At 36.0% G+C, this 20,293-nt stretch overlaps 1 protein-coding gene across 1 annotated transcript in view; it reads left to right on the top strand.

Moving 5' to 3' along the window:
- The window catches only part of LOC129227452 (citron Rho-interacting kinase-like), a 232,308-nt gene that overhangs the window by 100,052 nt on the left and 111,963 nt on the right, over positions 1-20,293 (top strand). Inside the window, exons 20-22 of the mRNA XM_054862014.1 lie at positions 7,925-7,996; positions 11,051-11,167; positions 11,390-11,499. Coding sequence (XP_054717989.1) covers positions 7,925-7,996; positions 11,051-11,167; positions 11,390-11,499 — 299 coding nt within the window. The remainder of the gene's footprint in view (positions 1-7,924; positions 7,997-11,050; positions 11,168-11,389; positions 11,500-20,293) is intronic.

Genomic DNA, 20,293 nt, shown 5'->3' with positions numbered 1-20,293 from the left:
TTAATTATTTGAACTCGGATTTTTTTTAAACTACAATTTATCAATTGTAATAATTCTATAATCAAAACTATATTCTATCTATACTCTCAGTCAAAAAATAATTGATTTATTTTGTTTACAGCATAATTTTGAGCTCACGATTTTGCTTCCAAATTTCCGAGCGAAATGAAAACATTTTATTTTCTTTTTATTGTTTCCATAGAAGCTCATTTTGTTTCCACTCATTTTCACCTCAGTAAAGGCAATAAATAAACAAGGCCCAAGTAAAATTATGAGAAAGCATGCATCAAAAAATCCCATTACTATTTTTCCTTCTCCCTTGTGAGATTCATTTAGATGGAATCGTCTTAACTTGTCCGATTGCCAAATTACATACAATCCGTGGTCCCAGTATACAACAGTATACAGCTCCCATAACTCAAAAATGGTAGTCTGCAGAAGATTGAAATTTGCATCGAGGCTCTGAGTGGGAATTCTAGTTGTGCATCTCCACTTCTGGTTACATTACGATGCTCCAAAGAGTTTTGGGGTAAAGCAGTGTTAATTTTAATGCAGATTTAACCCCTTGAGGACCAGCGCATGGAAAACGAAGCGCAGCTACGGGACCGAACGTTACGAAATGGAACGCCGACATCGGCCCAAGCATTTACAGCAGTTAAGCCTAACTGAACAAAAATATTCATATAAAATCGGCATTTCAAAATAATGACTTGAAATTTTAAATTTGCTTAACACTAGAAAGACGGAAGCGGTCATTTTGACCGCAAACGATTTTCAAATGCTCATATTTGCTGCGTTTAATTTTCAAATTCTTTTTCCTTTATTGACTTTTCCTAACTATTTATTATGATCTTACAACAGTAATTTTTTCCCTTTAGGATTATTATTATAGTCGCTATAAATGTTTATACCTAGAAAGACTGACTACGGTCATTTTGACCGCTTAAGGGAACCTTTCTTTATGCACCCATTTTCTTCTTTTTTTCTCTTATCAGTTGCGTGTACTATGGACTATTGTTAGTTGTCAGGGTGAGTAATGTTCTTTTGAGCTTGAGTAGTACCTGCTGGTGAGGTTTAATTCTTTGAACTGTTAGGAAAATGCGAAACACCTGCTGGTTGCATAGTTTCAGTTTTCTGTTATCTGCACAGGGGCAAAGTTGAGAAAGGTAAATTTGAAAAGCATGTGACTGGACACGTGAAATTACTTTGGGTCTAAAAAGAAGTAAATATAAACAGGTAAATTACAAAAATGTTTGCTGGAATTGTTTTGTGCACCAAAACATGTGGTTTGCTTGAAGCATTGACGTTTATTTTCTTCGGTGATAATGAAGTGCTCAGTCACATAATTATCTTCATGATGTCGAGATGAACCGTTGACAAGCAAAATTTATAGGAAAATTAACTCCTGAAACTGTTGCAGATTTATATCTAAAACAGATTATGGTTAGAATGAACAGTCTGACTTGTCTGAAGAGAAATATATTCCTAGCGATGAGAATAGTTTGCTTTCATGAGATTATTGCGAATATTTTTCGGAGCCAAGATTTGCAGAAAAGGATTGTTCTTCTGAGTTAGAATCAGAAAAAACCTCGCTAATAAAAATTGACGCTCAAAATATAAAAAGTAGTGAAAGAAAAAGGGAAAAGGGACCGACGCCGAAAAAAAAGGGGGACAATTTCAAAAACTGAACTCCTATTTCTCCAATTTCCTCCAAGTCACCTCCACTGGTCAATTTTGCTGCATATAAATAAGTATCTACCACAGGAAAAAGATTAAAGTAGTGTGAAATTAAATTATGCGGAAATCAAACTACGAGCATTTGTTCTAATTGCCAAAAAAAAATGTTAATGGCTAACATGCAGGCGATGTGATAACATAAGTATTTCGAAATACTGTAAATGATAGTAATGTACGGTATCTTGCGATATTAAGATATTTTTTGAACCAAACACATGCATGGTTGATTATATTACTTGTTAGCTATTACATGCTAAAAAAATTTCTCTCTTTTGTACAAATTTGCTCTTTCTTAATGCCAATTGTGTAAAGCATGTGTATTTCACTTGATCGAACATAAAATAAAAAAAGCTATCTGAGACTTATTTGCAGACTATATTACGATTAAATTGTTAAATTAAACTCTGATATGATGAAACAAATCTTTTCTATGGTTAAAAATCCCGAAAGGAGGAAATTTCCAATCTTTTAAGTGTGGCGGTCAAAGTGACCGTTGCTCGTCTTTCTAGGTATACACAAAACGCCGTCTTTCTAGTGTTAAACAATGTACTACTGATTACTAATTATTAATATAAAGACTATTACATTATTAGAAGGGAGTGAAATAAGTAGAATACTAAAACTTTAACTATGTGCACGAAGTTAAATAATATGTGCACAAAAACAAAGTTAGAGTTCGACATCGTGAGTGTGCAATCAAAGAAAAAGAAATGTAGCAAAAAAATATGTTCCTTATGTAATTTTAATTAAAACAACTTAGGTCAACGAATTTAAACTAGTTAAATTCCCACGCAACAAGTCTCAAAATTGCTTCATAATTCTCTCGAAAACATTCCCTTTCATTCACTTCGCTAACCATTTTTATTGCAATGTTCCAGTTTCCAAATAAAAAAGAATAAATAAAGAAGAACAATATCAGAAAGGATTCAAAAATAATCATAAACTTCAGTGCCGCTTGAAATCCTTCCTGTACTCTCATCGAACGGGGAATCCCAAAAGTCTGGAACACATACGCAAAAATATTTTAACCTTCCTCCCCTCCCCCATAATTTATTCAGCTAGATGTATATCTCTTTCAATTACTCGTAAAAAAAAAGAGAAGCAAAGATATAAACAAGAGCAATTGAGACCTCATAAATCGTATGCGCAGAGCAGTGATTCACTGTTGTTTACATAAAAAAAAATCTATCCCATTGAGAGGTCCAAATAAGAAACTAAAGCGTGTACATGAAGGTCAAATACCATGTGACTCGAATATGATCAAAGTTATAGCCATTTAGCGCCATCTATTATCGTTTAAATGTTCAATTCAATCGTTCTATTTCGAGAAAGCGTATATGTGACGCTGGGACGTCAGCGTCGATCAGAGCGCGTAGCGGATACGTGCCGCTGGGCTGATAGGAGAGGAATCGTTGCGTAGCGTCCGCGTGACGCTGGGTGCGAACGGGTTAAATGATGCTATAATTAGGGGACCACTTGGCGATATAGCACAAAGCTTTTGGTACCTAGTTTTTGTTTCAATTTGATAGTATATTGCTAGATTGGTTATAAATTTGGCGAATGAAAATAATTTTTCCCATCTGGTTCCATTTTGGCACTATTGACAATATTTAGCAAATAATCTATTGGATCATGTTAAAACTGTTGGTATTGAGAAAATAAAACTGTAAAACCCTTTTTTGCATTGGCTTGTGACAAACTGTGGGTGTTATTATTTGAAGTGTTTTCTTGCTCACTCTAAGGCTCTATTATAATGTATTTTTGTTTTATATATACACTAGCAGTACCCGCCCGGCGATGCCCGTGCTAAGAATTTAAAGGAATTCCGTTGAGTAAAAAATCCACGCCCCCCCCCCCCCTCCCTTTGTAGAATAATTATTTTTCAATAAAACATTTTAAAGTCTTTTTGGAATTTAAAACAATTCACCAAAATATTTAAAAAGATTTACAGAAGCTTTGAGACTCAAAATAATCGTCCAACTGTATAGTTCATCGCTTAACAAGCCAGGGTTCCACACTAACATAACTCTGTTCTTTAGCTAATGAAGCGTTTTTTATCTGCAATTTGAAATATTTCAACAAAGAACCAAAAAAGACATCAATTGTTTCTTTCAAATGTAAAATAATTCCACAACTCTATTGTTTGTTGCTAAACTCGGCAAGTGACCACGCTACCGTAACCCAGCTCTTAGTGAGCAAAGCAAACTCCGATTGATTAGCTATCCCACCTGTCTAACAAAAAAAGAAAAAAAATCTGGAAACGACCCCATTATACTAATTTGAATTTTTGGCGTCTTAAATTCAAATTATGTTTTTCGCAATCACGAGCGTGCGCGTGTATGAATGTGTGTTTTTTGTAGGCACATGTGTGTTGCTGCGTGTGTATGTATGCATGTGTGTGCGTGTTGTGTATGCAGTGCAGTGTGTGTACGCGTGTGTGTTTGTAGGCGTTCGTGTGTGTATGTAGACATGTGTTTGTGTCTGTGTGCAGGCATGAGTGTGTGTAGGAGTGTGTTTGTGTCTGTGCGCAAGCATGAGTGTGTGTAGACGTGTGTGTGTGTGTGGGATATGGATGCAGCCGGAGACAGTTTTCGCAAGAGGAGCAGCATCGGGAGGCCGGGCGATGCGACGGTGGTGCTGGCAGAGGGTGCTGGTGGGAAAATAAAATGATAGGAATTCAAAACAGTCAAATGAGAGCAATAAGCAATCGTGATTGCTCAAAAAGAAAAAAATAATAATTTGAAGTTTGAATTCAAATTGTTTTTCGCAATCACGAGTGTGTTTATGTAGGCGTGTGTGTTTGTGTGTAGGCGGTATGTATCTGTATGTAAGCATATGTGTTTGTGTCTGTGTGCAGGCATGAATGTGTGGGTAGTTGTGTGTGTATGTGTAGGTGTGTGAATGTGTATGTGTGTAGGTGTATGTGTGTGCATGTGTGTTGTTGTGTATGTATGAATGTGTGTAGAATATGGATGCAATCTGGAGATGGCTTTCGCTATAGGAGCAGCATCGTGAGGAGCCGGTCGACGGTGATGCTGCGGAGGGTGCTGGCGGGAAAATAAAATGATAGGACACCAAAACAGTCAAATGAAAGCAATAAGCAATCGTGATCACTCAAAAAAAAGAAAAGAAATGTCACTTTTATTCACTGGTGTTTCCATTATTTTGATGACTACCTATATATATATATATATAATTTGAATTCTGACATTTTGAATTCAAATTATGTTTTTCGCAATCACGAGTTGCGACAGGACCCTACTCATTGGAGGCTATTGTTTCTAGAAACGACTCATGTCCTCCCAAGCCTACTTCTCCTCCTGGGCGATTGCGTGTGTGTATGTGTGTAAGGACTTGTTTGTGTGTAGATGTGTTTGTATGTAGGAGTGTATGTATGCAGAACATGGACGCCACCCTCTAGGAGGAGGGGATTCCGGTGGACAGTGCTGCTAGTGGAGGCAGGGACTAGTGGAGCCGCTCCGTCCCCCGGTGGACGACTGTGCTGTGGACGCTCCTGGTCCATTCTGAAAAGGGAACCGGACATCAAGGATGGTCTAATGAAAACAATAAGCAATCGTGATTGCTCAAAAAAAAATTCCCAGGGGACATTCGAAAATCGTCGTGAGAAAAAAAAGAGAAAAAGTCTAATTTTATTCGGTTAAAAACAAACAATTGTTTCTTTGGAATTCAAAACAATTCGCCAAAACATTGTATCACATTTACAGTCACTTTAAAAGTTAAAATAATTTCCCAACTATTGTTATCGCCTAACTCGCCAAACGACCGCAATACCGGAACCCAGGATTTTTGCAAGTGAAGTGGATATTTTTTTTTTGCAATTAAAAAAGTTTTGCCATATAAACGAAAAAGGCGTCAAATTACATTAACAGTAGCTTTCAAAAGTAAGAAATTCCGCAAATCTATGTTTATCGCCAAACTCACCAAGTGACCCTGCTGCCGTAACCCAACCGATTAGCGAGTGATGCAAACTCCGATCGATTAGCAACATGATCAAAGAAAAAAGTTCCATGGTTAAAAGGAATCCCCCTCCCCCTCTGATGTAAAATAATCTATTTTACTAAAATGCGTAAAGAGCGTTAAAATAGCTCAAAACAATTATTTGCAATTTTAATATTTCTCCAGATATGTATCAAAATTACATTAACAGTAGCTTTTAAATTGTAAAAAAATCCCGTAATTCTATTGCTTATCACCAAACTCGCCACCGACCGCGTGACAGTAACCCACTCAAATAGCGAACGAAGGGAACTCAGACCGATTAGCGATCCAATGTTTTTAACAAAAATGTTTAAATGAAAATTACCCAGCAGAAAAACAACGTAATTTAAAAACACAGTACATCTACTACGAAATGGAATCTTGTATCCCGTACCCCGTAAAATGTAAGAAAATTTGAAAAATATGCTTACATCGTCGTCATGTCAGCTCCATCTTTTCTAATTTCCATTTTAATGGAATGTTTGCTTTTATTTATAACTCGCTTAATCATTTAGCAAATAATTTTACATTCTAATGGATCATTTAAAGTCTATTTGCCGAATTATTAGGCTTTTTCATTTGGCGGACTTTTTACTTTAAATGGATTGGTTTAATTATTTCGAAAATTACATTTCGTTTTATTAGTTTTGTTTCAATCCTTGTTGTTTTGTTCAAAAAAAAAATGCACAGTGACAAAATAATGCATGGTTTCGCCAAATAAATTGTTTCTATGTATAGGTATAATCAAACATACTAACAATAAGCTACACAAAAACAATCGCCAAGAGTTACCGCCGTAAAGTACCTATAACGAAAAAAACGTGTCTCCGATATAATAAAGGTAACAGTTTTCAAAGAGAGTCAACGACTCTTTAAAATCCTCGTCTGGAATAGTTTCGAAAATATTCATCAGAATGGGTCTAAGAGCATAAAAGACACCTTTCAAATAAGAGAAATATTCCTCAGTATTGCCATTAAAAGAAAATATATCATTCACCCTTTAAAATAACGTAAACAAAACCAGTAAGAGTCGGATTTTTTTAAAGACTACGCATCCATTAAAATCGTACATGAAAACATCGCCTTGCAAAAACCTAATCAAAAGGGAATATATTTTAAATGCCCTGCTACAGACAAAGCCCCAATGCGTTAAAAACCAATTGCAAGAAATTTTACTTTGCTATACTCAAGCAAGAAATGGCAACAAATAATATTGTTTGGCTTTTCTACAAGCTAAAATTAATCTCGCGCAAAAAATGGAGGAAGAAATTTCTTTTTGAAATAAATTAATTTTTACTTCAAACGCTTATAACTTTTTTTGTAGTCATTTTTTGATGTCCATGGTTCTAGTCCTTGCGGATATTTTCGAAATGATTATTTTTTACAAGCTTTTCAACGGTACAAAAACCGAAAAAATCGAACCATTTTTTGGCATAGACATATGTTCAAGTGGACATAAAATTGAGTTTTTAATTAATATCTCTGTTAATTAGCATCCTACGTGGATGAGGATGAAATATTCGTAACCCTCGTAAAATTTCGAATTTTTTAATACCTGGTTCAACCCTGAACTTGAACCTGTTCTCGAGAATTTTGCATATGAGTGCAGAACATTCCCCATCCCGTTTCACTCCCTTAAAATCGAAATTAAAAAAAATCCTTTCTTAGCACGCGCTTACGTTACAAAATTGACCTATGTTCCAAGTTTCAGCTTTCTAACCTCAATAGGTTTGCTGTGCGTTGATTGTCAGTCAGAACAAGCAACTTTATATATACAGATGTTTCATGACAATTGTATGCAATTTTGGATCATAGCCGCTAATAAAAACATCGCCTGTATCTGCATTTGAGGATAAAATTTTTCTATTTCTCTTCCCTTTATGTCTGTAGGAAAATTTCTAAAAAGCTGTTGTGTTGTTTCCAACGCTCATGCATAAGTACACATGCCTTTCTTTTGAAGTCTTAAAAAACTTTTATTCAATAGATGTAAAAGGAAGTGATGTGGTTTAACTTGTTGAGTATGAAATGTGAATAATGTTGACTTTTGCATCCAAATAACGTTTTTTTATGTTTTTTCAATTCCCTCTTTTAATTTTATGTAAACATTTTTTTCAAAATATGAAATTCTTGAATTGATATTTTAATGATACTTTAACTGTTAATTATATTTTTCTGTTACTGAATTTAGACATCAAAAGGCATCAATGAGAAGTTTGCTAAAAGTCAAGGTCAATATGAAGAATTAGTTAAACAAAATACAGTAAGTTTTATCTTTTCAAAATGTTGAAAAGATATGCATATATTTTCATTTCAAAGAAAAATTTGAGGCTATTGAAGGAAAAAATAGATTTGTGTATTAATAATTTTGACACTTTACACTTGGGACATTTTGTACAGTATTTCTCCCTCGGGTCAGTGGATTTGAACCTTTTTCGGGATTTTATAAAATACTTATCAAAATATGATTATTTTTGTAAGATCATTTCTTCCTCATTTTAAATGTGAAGATAATTGAATTGTAGCTGTGACATTTTTTTTTATGAGTCAGACTATATAAAATTATATAAGGTATGTTTACTGTTCTCGGGGCCCTTATATGTGGACAACTTTGACTTGCCGTGATAAACAGGTATGTTAGAGATAACGTGCATCTCCTCTGTTTACACTGTCCTCAAATTTTTATAGCAGTTTTTATTTTGCAACCGTTTAGACCTTAAAAAAAAAAACTGCTCCTTTTGCACAATTATCTGCAAATGCCTCTTTTGTAAAACACCAATAATTCAATCATCAAAAAATTAATTTTTTCACCATACAATTAAAAACCTGATATGTTTAGCTCTATATTGCGTTCTTTATAATAATACTTCATAATATTTGACAAGCTACAACACTTAACAATGTTTTGAATTATAAATTTTCTGCCACATTAATATTGCAGAAAACTGGACAGTATTTCATTATTGACAACTCCTGCAGCTACTACAAAATAAAAGTTGGTATTGCTTAAATTTTAAATCAGCATCGAGCATATTACTGAATTGTATTAGTTTTGTACTGTACTTTTACTGTGCATAAATCAAAAATTTGAAAGTTATGTTTTTAATTTACAAAGAATTGTTTTAACTTCTAGCATTTATTATATAAAATATTTGGTTTAAAACAGTGGTGCTCAACCTCCCCCTCCCCCCTTTCCTGCAGGCCACTCATCATATTAAGATAAATTTCAAGGGCCTGAATATTAAACTTAAAATGTTATTTATATATTTTTTAAAATAGCATTACAGTGAAACCTGTGTAAGTTGACCACTTGTGGTGCATTACTTTAGTGGTCAACTTACAGAGGTTGATTTATATGATAAGGGCTTATTCCGTGCCTGAAAAAAGTGTTCAACTTAGACAGGTGGTCAACTTACAAGGATGGCCAACTTCACAGGTTTTACTGTATTAGATAATACACTGCTCAAAACAAAAAAAGGTATTAGCAAATATTTTTTTGCATAGAATCGAAGAAGGGAGTTACAAATGCAAAGTCTTCTTAATTTCAAGCATCGCAGTATGCAAATTTTGAATTTGACGTCGAAGACGATGTTTCAGTGGCGAAGAATGAGATTTCGCTCTTAACTTATTGTAAGACAAAGGAGAAAATAATGATCAACATTCAGTGAGTGCGTTGTTTTGATGAATGCGATGCCTCAACGAACTCATTTAACGGAATCAGAAGCATCTAAAGTGATTGTCAGGATAGAGGGAAGCCAACCCCAAGTCAAGGCAGCAGAAACTATTGAAGTTTTGCAAAGTATGATTTCTACGAGATGGAAACAGTTTTTAGATACTGGAAATGCTGGCCGAAGAACAGGGCAAGGTCGCAGACGGTCAACAACGCTCAATGAAGACCATTATTTAGCTTTAACGGCTCTGAGGCACCGAAGTATGAATGCCACCCCACTACAACAACACCTTCGCTCAGGTACTGGCACCACAATTTTGACACAAACTGTCCGAAATTGTCTTCACACTGTAAGTCTGTATGCTCGTTGACCAATGATCTGTGCCACATTAGCTGCGAGACACCGTTGTGATACAGGGAGTGGGTAACAGAGCATGTGAATTGGAGAAGAAATGAATGGAGCAATATTTTTTCTCTGGTGAGTCCGTTCTTGTCTTTATCCATTTAAGACGTATTTTCATCTGGAGGGAGCTTGGCACTAGAAACAATCCAGCGTTCGCGCCCGAAAGAGTCGGATTTGGTGGTGGTAGTGTGATGGTGCATGCTGGCATCTCCATTGATGGGTGCACCTAGCTGCATGTCATTCCGAGTGGAACTCTGACTGGTCGTCAAAGTAGGGATGAGATCCTCACACCTATTGTAGTCCCTTACCCTACAGCAATTGGAGGTGACTTCATGTTAATGGACGAAAATTGCAGACCACATCGTTCTTACTTGATGAATGATTTCCTTTTGGCTGATGGATTCATACGAATGGAATAGCCAGCGTGTTCTTCAGATATGAACCCAATAGAGCATGTTTGGGACATTCTAGGCAGCGAGTTTTTGGACGCCTACCACCTCCCCAAACTCTCCAAGAACCGGAATGAGCATTTCAGGAGGAGTGGGGCAGAATACCCCAGCCCCTCATTAATAGCCTCATTAATTCCATGCCTCAGAGGTGTTTTACATTACTGGCCGTCCGGGGTCACCAAACCCCCTATTAGAAGCAATTTTCTTTTAAGAAAACCCCAATTTTTTATCGCTTTTCTCATTTGCACAAAGTGCGTTTTTTTCCTTTTTGTGCCCAAAAGTTGAAAAAAAAGTATTTTTTCCTGCCATACAAATGTAATTTTTGTCTCAAATAGTTTACTAACGCCTGTTGATAATGTATCAATCATCCAAAAAGTTCTCCAGGTTCAAAATCAACCCAAAACCTCAATATCTTTTAACTGTTTTGAGCAGTGTATTTTAATGACATGGGATAACATGGAAAGGAAAGAAATTTACGAACTATAAGAATTCATGCTATCGTTACTGCATCAGCATCTTTATTTCATTTATAATAAAATTTCCACCTTTTTTTTTTTTTCAAAACCAATTTCTGACTATTTGGCTCTTAATTTGCAGTAATTGTTCTTAATGCGGAATGAATATGATGTGTTGTCTTGGAAGGTTCCACATATTATTTTTCGATTTGTAATATTGAACATAACGAGCTACATGGGTCAGCTTTGCAAGCCACATATGGCTTACAGGCTTTAGGTTGAGCACCACTGATTTAAAACATGGTTATTATTCATATTTTCTCTATTATCACATAAATAGAATTTGACAAAAGAGTGTGAAGAAAAAGGAAACACTGTTATGAAGTTGCTAGAAGAAGTGAAATCTTTGAGAAATGAACTTAATCAAAAGCAAAAAGAATGTACTAGATATGAAAAGGTAAATAATTGCATGACTACATGAATTCTAAACATAACCTTCCATTTAGTACAAAACTATATTTATTATTTATTTGATTTTTATTCATTATTGCCAAAAATTAAACCCTTATTTTTCAGTTTTACTCATAACTTACTGTTGGTAATGATTAAAATAAAATCAGTTAAGTGTCTTTTTATTATTCCTTCTAATTTGCATTTCACTTTGCTATACTTTTGCTAGATAAGCTCTGTTCTCAAAAACACCTCTATTGAAATGGAAGAAGAATTGAAGGATCTTGTAGTTATTGTGGAAACCCGAGATAAGATGATCTCTGACCTTAATGCTGAAAGGTTTGATTATATTACTGCATCATATATGTATGTGTTTACATTCTTTTAAAAACATTTGTTACATTATGTTTGATTCATGCTAAACATGCAAAGATATGTCAATATGTTACAGTAAAACCTCCGAATAAAATTACCCTCCTGTGCTAAAGAAAACAGGATTCATACTTTTTGGAAATACCTAGAATTCTGAGGAAATTCCTTTTGTCCTCAAAAATCCAGGAAAAATATGGAATGTCATAAAATTGAGCTTCAGACCTTGAAAACAGAAGAAATGACATGGAAAATTGTACGGAGGGGCATTTCAGTCCACATCAGGGCACGAAAATTAAAAGAGCGATAAGTGTTGGCTACAGAAAAAGATGATCCATTCCCATGCAAATTCGTTCTGTGCACATCGGCTGGGCGCAGGCTGACGCGATTGACGTCATCAACAATTGGCGACTGGCACATGCCGAGTCAGCGTGTATAAGACAGGTGCGTTGGAAGGAATGAGTTGGAGGTTGGAGTGAGAGTGTGGAATTTTGCTAACAATAAGTAGCCGATGAAAATCTGCTCGTAGCCACACCTCTCAGTCTAGACCTTTAACTTTGATTGGACCAATGAGAGCACTAGATGCTCAGTCTTTAGTAGCATTGTGATAACTAGATTAGATATTGGAGTTGCAGAAGAGGAGAGACTTCTGCGTGAAAAAAGAGGGGAAGCAGTGCTGAGGGAGCTTCTTGTGTTAATTTGGGCAGATCTAAAAAGGCTGCTGGGATGAGAGGAATATTTGTTGCTCATAGCATTGTTATTGTTAGAGTTTCATTCGGTGTAGGTTGTGATTTTTTAAGCACATGCTAGTTATTGGGTATAAAATGTCGAGAAAAACATGTTCAGTTGAGAATGTACAGATGAAACACTAAATAAACAGTGGTCTGAATGGATTGAACGTTTTACTAGGAATTCATACAGAGCCCATTGTAGTCTTGTAATCTTTATCAAAGGACATTTTGCCTGAGCAACATGAGAAGAAAAGCCACGCGATAAGTAAAAAACTTTGGTTGGTAATAAAAATAAATAACTTTCTGTGCAGCTATTGTTTGATCTCAAATCGAACAAAAGCACTTGTATTTTTTCCCTCAAGTATCTGGTGCACAGGAAGAAAGCACCAAAAGCCTCAGTATAAGAAATTAAATTCTGAAGGAAGTGCTTACTGCAGAAGTTTTATAGGTAGTATGTCTCGTTTATCATGTAACAGCTTTAAAGATGCTGCAAGTGTATTTCATATCATGTTCCTAGACGGCAATCTAGCCAAAAATATCATTTTGGGAAGCTCAAAAATAGCTTATGTTGAGTTTGGATTGGCTCCATATTTTTACTCCTTTTTGCCAAAGGATATTTCTTCAGCACATTTGTTTTATTTGTTGACAAACCATTGCGTTTTGTAAAAACTGCTACCCAACAAGAACAAATTGACATTATAATTAGATACTTTTCGGAAAAGATAATCAAGTTAGAGTGTATTATTTAAATTCGGTTTTTCTAGGCCAATCTACTATGACTTCCTTTTATTCCGATTTAATGTCATTTAAACATTACTGGCAATTTTAATGTGATTCAATAGTTTACTCTCTAAATATCACCAACAGTGGCGAAATTGAAACAGATTTAAAAAAAAAAGCCAAGTTGGCGACGAAACTTGTGGACCAAAAGATTGGCGATATATCGCCTAGTGTCTGCCAAATTATAACACCACTTGAGTTTACATCAAAATTAACAATGATTTCCCTCCAAAAAGGGGCAAAAGACCCCTTTAGAAACACCCGAATGTAACTAAAAGGGGAAGTGCACAAATAGACCCCACTAGGAGTTTACGTACCAAATTTCAACGTTCTAGGACTTACCGTTCTTGAATTATACGACATACAGTCGGACCTTAATACATCGTAGCAAATTGCCGGAAAAAAATTTGATATATAGAAATTTCGATATGTGGAAACAATCTTTTCTTACCATAAAAATTTCCTAAAAGATTAAAATTAAAGCTAATTTTCGTGTATGAAACCCTATTTATAATTTATACAAGCATCGGGTTAAATGAAAATTAATAATTAAAAAATTAACAAATTACATTTGTGCTCCTTCATACATCTTCATTCTTCAGCAATTCAACTTGATCCGCAACATTAGGGAATTAACGGTTTGACAATGTAATTATAAGAACAGTGCTTTGTTTGAGAATATAATATTCTTCTACATAAAATTAATAAGGGTTTGGGCTACTCGCGCATCTATCAGATGCTTAACGGTTGTCAAATAAAACATAAAACATGAGAAGGAAGAAAGAACCATTATTAGCCGTTGATATTTAATAAACTTTAAAAGTAACAATTTCGCCGCAGCGATCCAGCATGACTACAATGGCGGACTACAAACCGGCACACAAAGTTCCTCAGTTCACTTCAGTTCTTTTTGTCCCGAGTTGAGAAGTCGGCATTCCGTTTCTCAACATATCCTCCCCCCTTTTGAGGCGACGAAGGCGGACTCAAAACCATTTCCACATTACACAAGTTTAACCTCTTTGGCTCTCGAACCATCCGTCCACGCCTGGTACGTAGAGGTGTCATAGCAGCAGGAGTTGACAGCTCGTCAGGAGACACATGCTCGTCCGTTTCACTGCTAGGCTCTGGAAGGGTCGAATTCCTAGACCTCGGAATTACGGCTTCTGCAACATCAGGTTGGCGAGCTTTTCCAACCTGCAAAAGAGAATCTAAAGAATTATTAGAGGTCAGTTCTAAAGAAAACACTCTTTGAATTGGTCTGATCCAAATTCCAGTTTGAGTTTTTAACCGAACCGTTCGTATCTTGCCATCTTTTCCAGGAATCAATTCAACGATTCTGGCAAGTGGCCAATCTAAACCCTTTTTATGATCATCACCTACTAGGACTATTTCTCCTGATTCTACTGGACGTCTTTCGCCATTTTCCTTTTGTTTTTGAATCAATTGACCAAGATACTCTTGACGAAATCGTTTTCTCAAGTCTTCTAAAAGTTTCATCCGATATTTAATTCTTTTGCGATAGTGCTCTGTATCGATAAGGTCAACATCAGTTACTCGCGACTCATTCTTTTCGAGCAAAAACATGGCTGGCGTAAGAGGTTTTAAATCGTCCGCGTCTTCGGATAAATAGGTAAGAGGACGAGAATTCATGACAGATTCACAATCGCAAATAATGGTTAGCAATTCCTCGTAAGTTAAAACGGCTTTACCAAGTGTTCGTTTAAGCAGTTCTTTCAGAGTCCTAACCAGTCTCTCCCACCAGCCACCCCACCAGGCGGCTGTAGGAGGATTGAACTTCCAAGAAATTCGGTATATCTCAGCTTGATTTAACACTTGGTTCCAATCAATTTCACGAAGGCTGTTAAAAGAACCTTTGAAATTTGTGCCGTTATCTGAATATATGACACGTGGCCGACCCCGTCTGGCCACAAAACTGTTAGCATAAAATATTATTTTATTTTATTTTTTTATTCTCGGTCCACAGCCGATAATTTAAAGAAAATAATTTAAAGTTAAGTGTACCTACTTTAAGCCCAGTCTGGTAAAAGTAGAACCTGTCAACTAGTTGGTGCTAACACTTCAATCGACGATTCCCCCACGCCATAATTAATGGCGACTGTTTACTGAAACCATCGGAGATTGCATGTCTCGATGTGTCGATTCAGAAAAGTTGAGTTGTCACCTGATCGACTTGAATTAATTCCACTCGTTGACCGCACGTGCTATGGAGAGGAGTACGAATATTCGCGGCAGTGGAATATGCAAATGAGTGATGGTCGAAGTAGAAGTTAGTGTGGTGACGTCATCGAGACATGGAATCTCATTGGTTGATAAAACATATATATTGTGGTGAGTGGCAGCAAGCGATCACGCTCTCGTTTTTCTTCTTTCAACGATCCCCAGTGGTTGGTTCTGATCGTGAAGCCTAGTCCGGCTCATGTGTGGGGGGGGTTTTCCCCGCGATGCTAGCGGGGGTTTTTGTGGTATGTGATGTTTAATCTTCAAAGTCCTGGAATTAGTGAGTCCAGGTGAAGAACCTGTTGTGTTGTGTCCGGCCAATTAAAATGTCGGGGATGTGAGTTCCACGTGTCTACCTGTGATGCTCACCGATCTACGAATTGTGTAATGTTGCCTGTTCAGTATGGACATTCCTGAAGTGTGATTCGGCGGACCTTTTGTGAGTCTTCAAGCTGATCCTTCGGAGTGGCAAGCGATTGCATCGACGTTTTGGTGACATTTTTCTTTATTTTCTGGAACCACTTTTGTTATGATATTTTGGGGGTGTATTTTATGGGGATGTTATTCTAGTCATATTTAATAAATGTATTTTTCTGAAACATGTTTTTTTGCTTGTCTCCAACTTGACATTACACGGCCAGTTAATGTTGGCTTAGTTTAAATATCTTAACTTCTGGATTTTAAACTTAACCTAAATTTATGACAACAAAATGGTAGCAGAGCTCGGTCGAATGTCATTTTGGTTGGAGACAAATTTGCAAAAGTTTTCAGAATAATGGAAAGGGACTATCGAAACATTAAGAAACTTAACTCCTGCAATTGGGCAACATGGTCGAAAAATATGAAAATGGTACTGATAGAAAGAGATTTATGGGAATTAACCCAAACAAAATTAGAAGAAGGTATTTCGGCAGAAATAAAGAAACGGAGGGGCCAAGCAGTGGCGATTATTTACCTCAACATAGAGGATGAGTTAAAACAACTAATAGATGATTTAGACGATCCATATGCTGTATGGACGTCATTGAAATTGAATTTTGAACCTCCGTCTTTAGCCCGTGTTGCCGGATTGTGGGAGGAGTTTTTTTCTAGCAGAATTAATGAAAAAGAAACTATTGGAATGTTCGCGGCTCGATTGAAGTGTTTGCTCCGACAGTTGGAGGAGAATGGCTATAAAATGGATGAGAAATTAAAGGGATTTCAACTAATACGTAGTTTAGATCAAAATTTTAGGGGAATAGTACAAAATATTTATAGATGGGATGAAAGTAAATTTAACTTTTCAAATGTTTTGGATGAACTTTTAGCAGAAGAGGGGAGATTAAAATTTTTAGGAAATGAAAATTTTGGAAATAGTAGTTCAGGTGTTAATGCTTTTTCTGTTCAAAATAAACACCAGACTGGGCGGAAAGTTGAAAATGTAAATAAATTTGAAACGAGAGTTTGCTTCACATGTGGCAAAAAGGGGCATATTTCGGCTCGGTGTTGGAGCAGAAAACCAAATAATCAAAATAAAGGTAATCGTAATTTTTCCAAACAAAGTAATCCCCCTAAGGCTGGAATGTTTTGCACCATCAGTAAAATATCAGGAGTGCAGGCCAACAACACAAATTTGAAGGAGGAAATACCAGTATTTTTACTGGATACAGGTGCCACGGCACATTTCTGTAAAGATAGGGACCTATTTTGTGAATTGAGGCCTGTTAAAAATACAAAAATGGAAGCAGCTGTGGGCAATGTAAATAGTCAAGTCGAGGGGGTAGGGAAAATTGTTTTCGAAATTAAAACAGATGGTAAACTAGTAACCATCACATTGAATGAAGTCTATTATGCTCCAACACTTAGACGAAATTTGCTTTCCGGATCCAGGATAGACAGTCTTGGTTTTTCATTAAGGTGGTATCCTGGTAAAATATGTATTTTTAATAATGATGGTATCAAACTTTTTTCTGCATTTTTAATTGATAAATTGTATTTTGTAAAACCCACCTCATTTTTAAGTAATCAAAGTAGTGACTCACCACCAAATGTAAAGGTAACCGAGGTCAAAGGATTAGACCTGGAGTTGTGGCATGAACGGTTTTGCCACATTAATTATGACAGTATCTTGGAAACTGAAAAGAAGAACTGTGTCAAAGGACTTAATATAAAAAATAGAAACCGGCCAGATTGTGAGCCTTGTATTATTGCAAAGAAAAGAAGGTGTTCATTTAAGCCCACTCCAGGGATAAGGTCTAAAAGACAACTTGAGCTTCTTTTCATGGATCTAGCAGGGCCATTTCCGGTGGAGTCACTAGGGGGGAAAAGATATATTTTTTCCATAATTGATGATTTCTCAAGGAAGTCCACTATTTACTTTCTAAAGTCAAAAGATGAAGCTTTTGAATATTTCCTCAGATACCAGAGGCATGTAGAGAGAGCCCTCAACAAGAAAATTTTGGCCATAAGGTCTGATAATGGGAGGGAATTCACAAATTCTAATTTTGAGACCCACTTAATTAAAGAAGGCATCAGCATAGAAAGAACCAACCCTTATACTCCCGAACAGAACGGGGTAGTAGAAAGATACAATTTGATATTAATGAATGGGGTTAGGGCAATGCTGAAAGACTCAGGACTAAGGGAAGAATTTTGGGCGGAAGCCGCCTTATGCTTCGATTATGTCAGGAATAGAACAGTCCTAAAAGAAAGGGGGAAAACCCCATTTGAGCTGTTCTGGGGAAACAAGCCCTCAGTAAGGCATTTTCGGAGGTTTGGATGTATTGCCTACAGAGGCATGCCAAAACAAAATCTAAAGAAATTTGACTCAAGGAGTAAGAAGGGCATAATGGTGGGCTACGCAACCCAAGCAAAAGGGTACAGAATTTGGGACCCAGAGCTAAAGAAAATTTTTGAAACTATCAATGTGGACTTCAGGGAAAATTTAATTTGGGGGAAATCAAACTTGAATGGGAATGTAGACAATGATGATGATTATTCTTTTATTAAACCTATTAGTGAAGTTCTCTTAGATAAAGAGATAGATGAAAGAAAGGCTCCCACCCCTTGTGAGGAAATTGAATGGGTGAGAGATGCAGTAAAAAGAAAGACAGGGGACCGTACTGATATCTACTACTATGAAAAAGGAAATAAAACCAGGTTAAGGTCACCCAATGATGTAGAAAAATATTGTAAGAAGAATAACATTGTTTACAATCCTGAACTATTTGATTTCAAAAGTAAAAATGTACCTTATAATCCTTTGTTTGATATTTTTAATTCCCCTAAGGAACAAATGGAACCCGAGCCAGAGGCAAATTTGTCAGAAGTGCTAATTCCCCAAAACTATAATCAATGCTTGAAAACTCCAGAAGTAAAACATTGGCAAGAAGCCATGTCAGAAGAAATGAAAGTGATTCAAGAAAGGGGGGTGTGGCAGTTAGTTCCCCAGCCAGTTGGTAAACCAGTACTTGGTAATAAGTGGGTCTATGACTTGAAGAGGAATGCTAAAGGGGAAATTGCCAGGTTTAAAAGCAGATTGGTTGCGATGGGAAACAGGCAGGTGGCAGGAGAATCGTATTCTCAGGTTTTCTCCCCAGTTATCAATTTTTCCCTGATCAGAATGTTTTTCTCAATTCTGGTGATATTCCTGGGTTGGAGCCATTTTCAATTAGACGTAAAAAACGCATATCTTTATGCTGATTTGCATGAAGAAATCTATATGCGACAACCACAGGGTTTTGTAATCCCGGGAAAAGAAGACTGGGTATGCCGTCTAAAGAAATCGCTATATGGTCTCCATCAATCGGGGAGAAATTGGTACCTGGAAATTGATAGGGTTCTCCAAGGTCTGAATTTTTTGAAATTTAAATGTAGTAACTGTGTTTATACAAGAAACAGAAATGTGTTTTTATTGATGTATGTAGATGATATAATAATTTTTGGAAAAAATGAAATCATAATTCAGGAAACAATTCAGGATTTATCAAAACATTACGATATTAAAGAATTAGGGAGAACTAAAAAACTATTGGGGGTAGAATTTGAAGAAATCAATGGGGGAATTTTTATACACCAAAATTCTTACATTAAGACAGTTTGTGAAAATTTTGAAAAGTATCAATACCCATACTCGACCCTCCCAATAGCGAAAGGTACAATTTTGTCTTTAGGTGATTGTCCAAAAACGGACCAAGAAATAAAAGAAATGGAGAAAGTACCTTATCGCAATTTATTGGGATGTTTGTCCTATATAGCAGGGAAAACTAGACCGGATATTGCCTATACAGTAAATCTATTATCTCAATTTCAAGCAAATCCGGGTAAAAGACATTGGCAGTGTTTATTAAGACTTTTAGGTTATGTAAAATATACAAATTATTATAAATTAAGTCTATCTGCAATAAATGAAATTAAAATCAATGGTTTTTCTGACTCAGACTATGCTGCAAATAGGGACGATAGGATTTCGATGGGGGGAATTATTATTTACATTGACAAAGTACCTATTATCTGGCGAACATTTAAACAAAAGTGTGTTTCATTGTCCACCATGGAAGCTGAGTATATCTCTTTGACAGAAGCCGCAAAAGAGGTGGTGTGGTTAAAAAGAATTTTAGAAGAAACATCACATTTTGAAATAGCTGGATATAAATTTACCGGGTCTGTAATTACTTGTGACAATATAGCTGCAATAGAATTTTCAAATTCCCCTATAGAAAATTCCAGAACAAAGCATATTGATGTCACATTTTTTGAGAAACTTAGTAGAGGAGAATACATTTGAATTAAAATATGTGAAAAGCGCAGAAAATCCTGCGGATACGTTTACCAAGCCTCTGACTCGGGGTACATTGAAAAAAATGTGCAAACTCATTTTTGGTAATTATGAAAATGTAAAAGTTTAATATTCAAATGTGTAAATTTTTCAATGTTTCTCAAAAGTGTTTAAAAATTTTTTTAATTGTTGTTTGAAATATGTCAGTTTTCATGTCGTTTTGAAGTGTATCGTGCTGTGTAACCGAGAAGGGGGGAAT

This window comes from Uloborus diversus, chromosome 8 (assembly GCF_026930045.1).
Source record: "Uloborus diversus isolate 005 chromosome 8, Udiv.v.3.1, whole genome shotgun sequence".
NCBI classification, from domain to species: Eukaryota; Metazoa; Arthropoda; class Arachnida; order Araneae; family Uloboridae; genus Uloborus; species Uloborus diversus.
The sequence above is the reverse complement of the archived record's forward strand: the minus strand, read 5'-3'. Positions and strand labels throughout refer to the sequence as shown.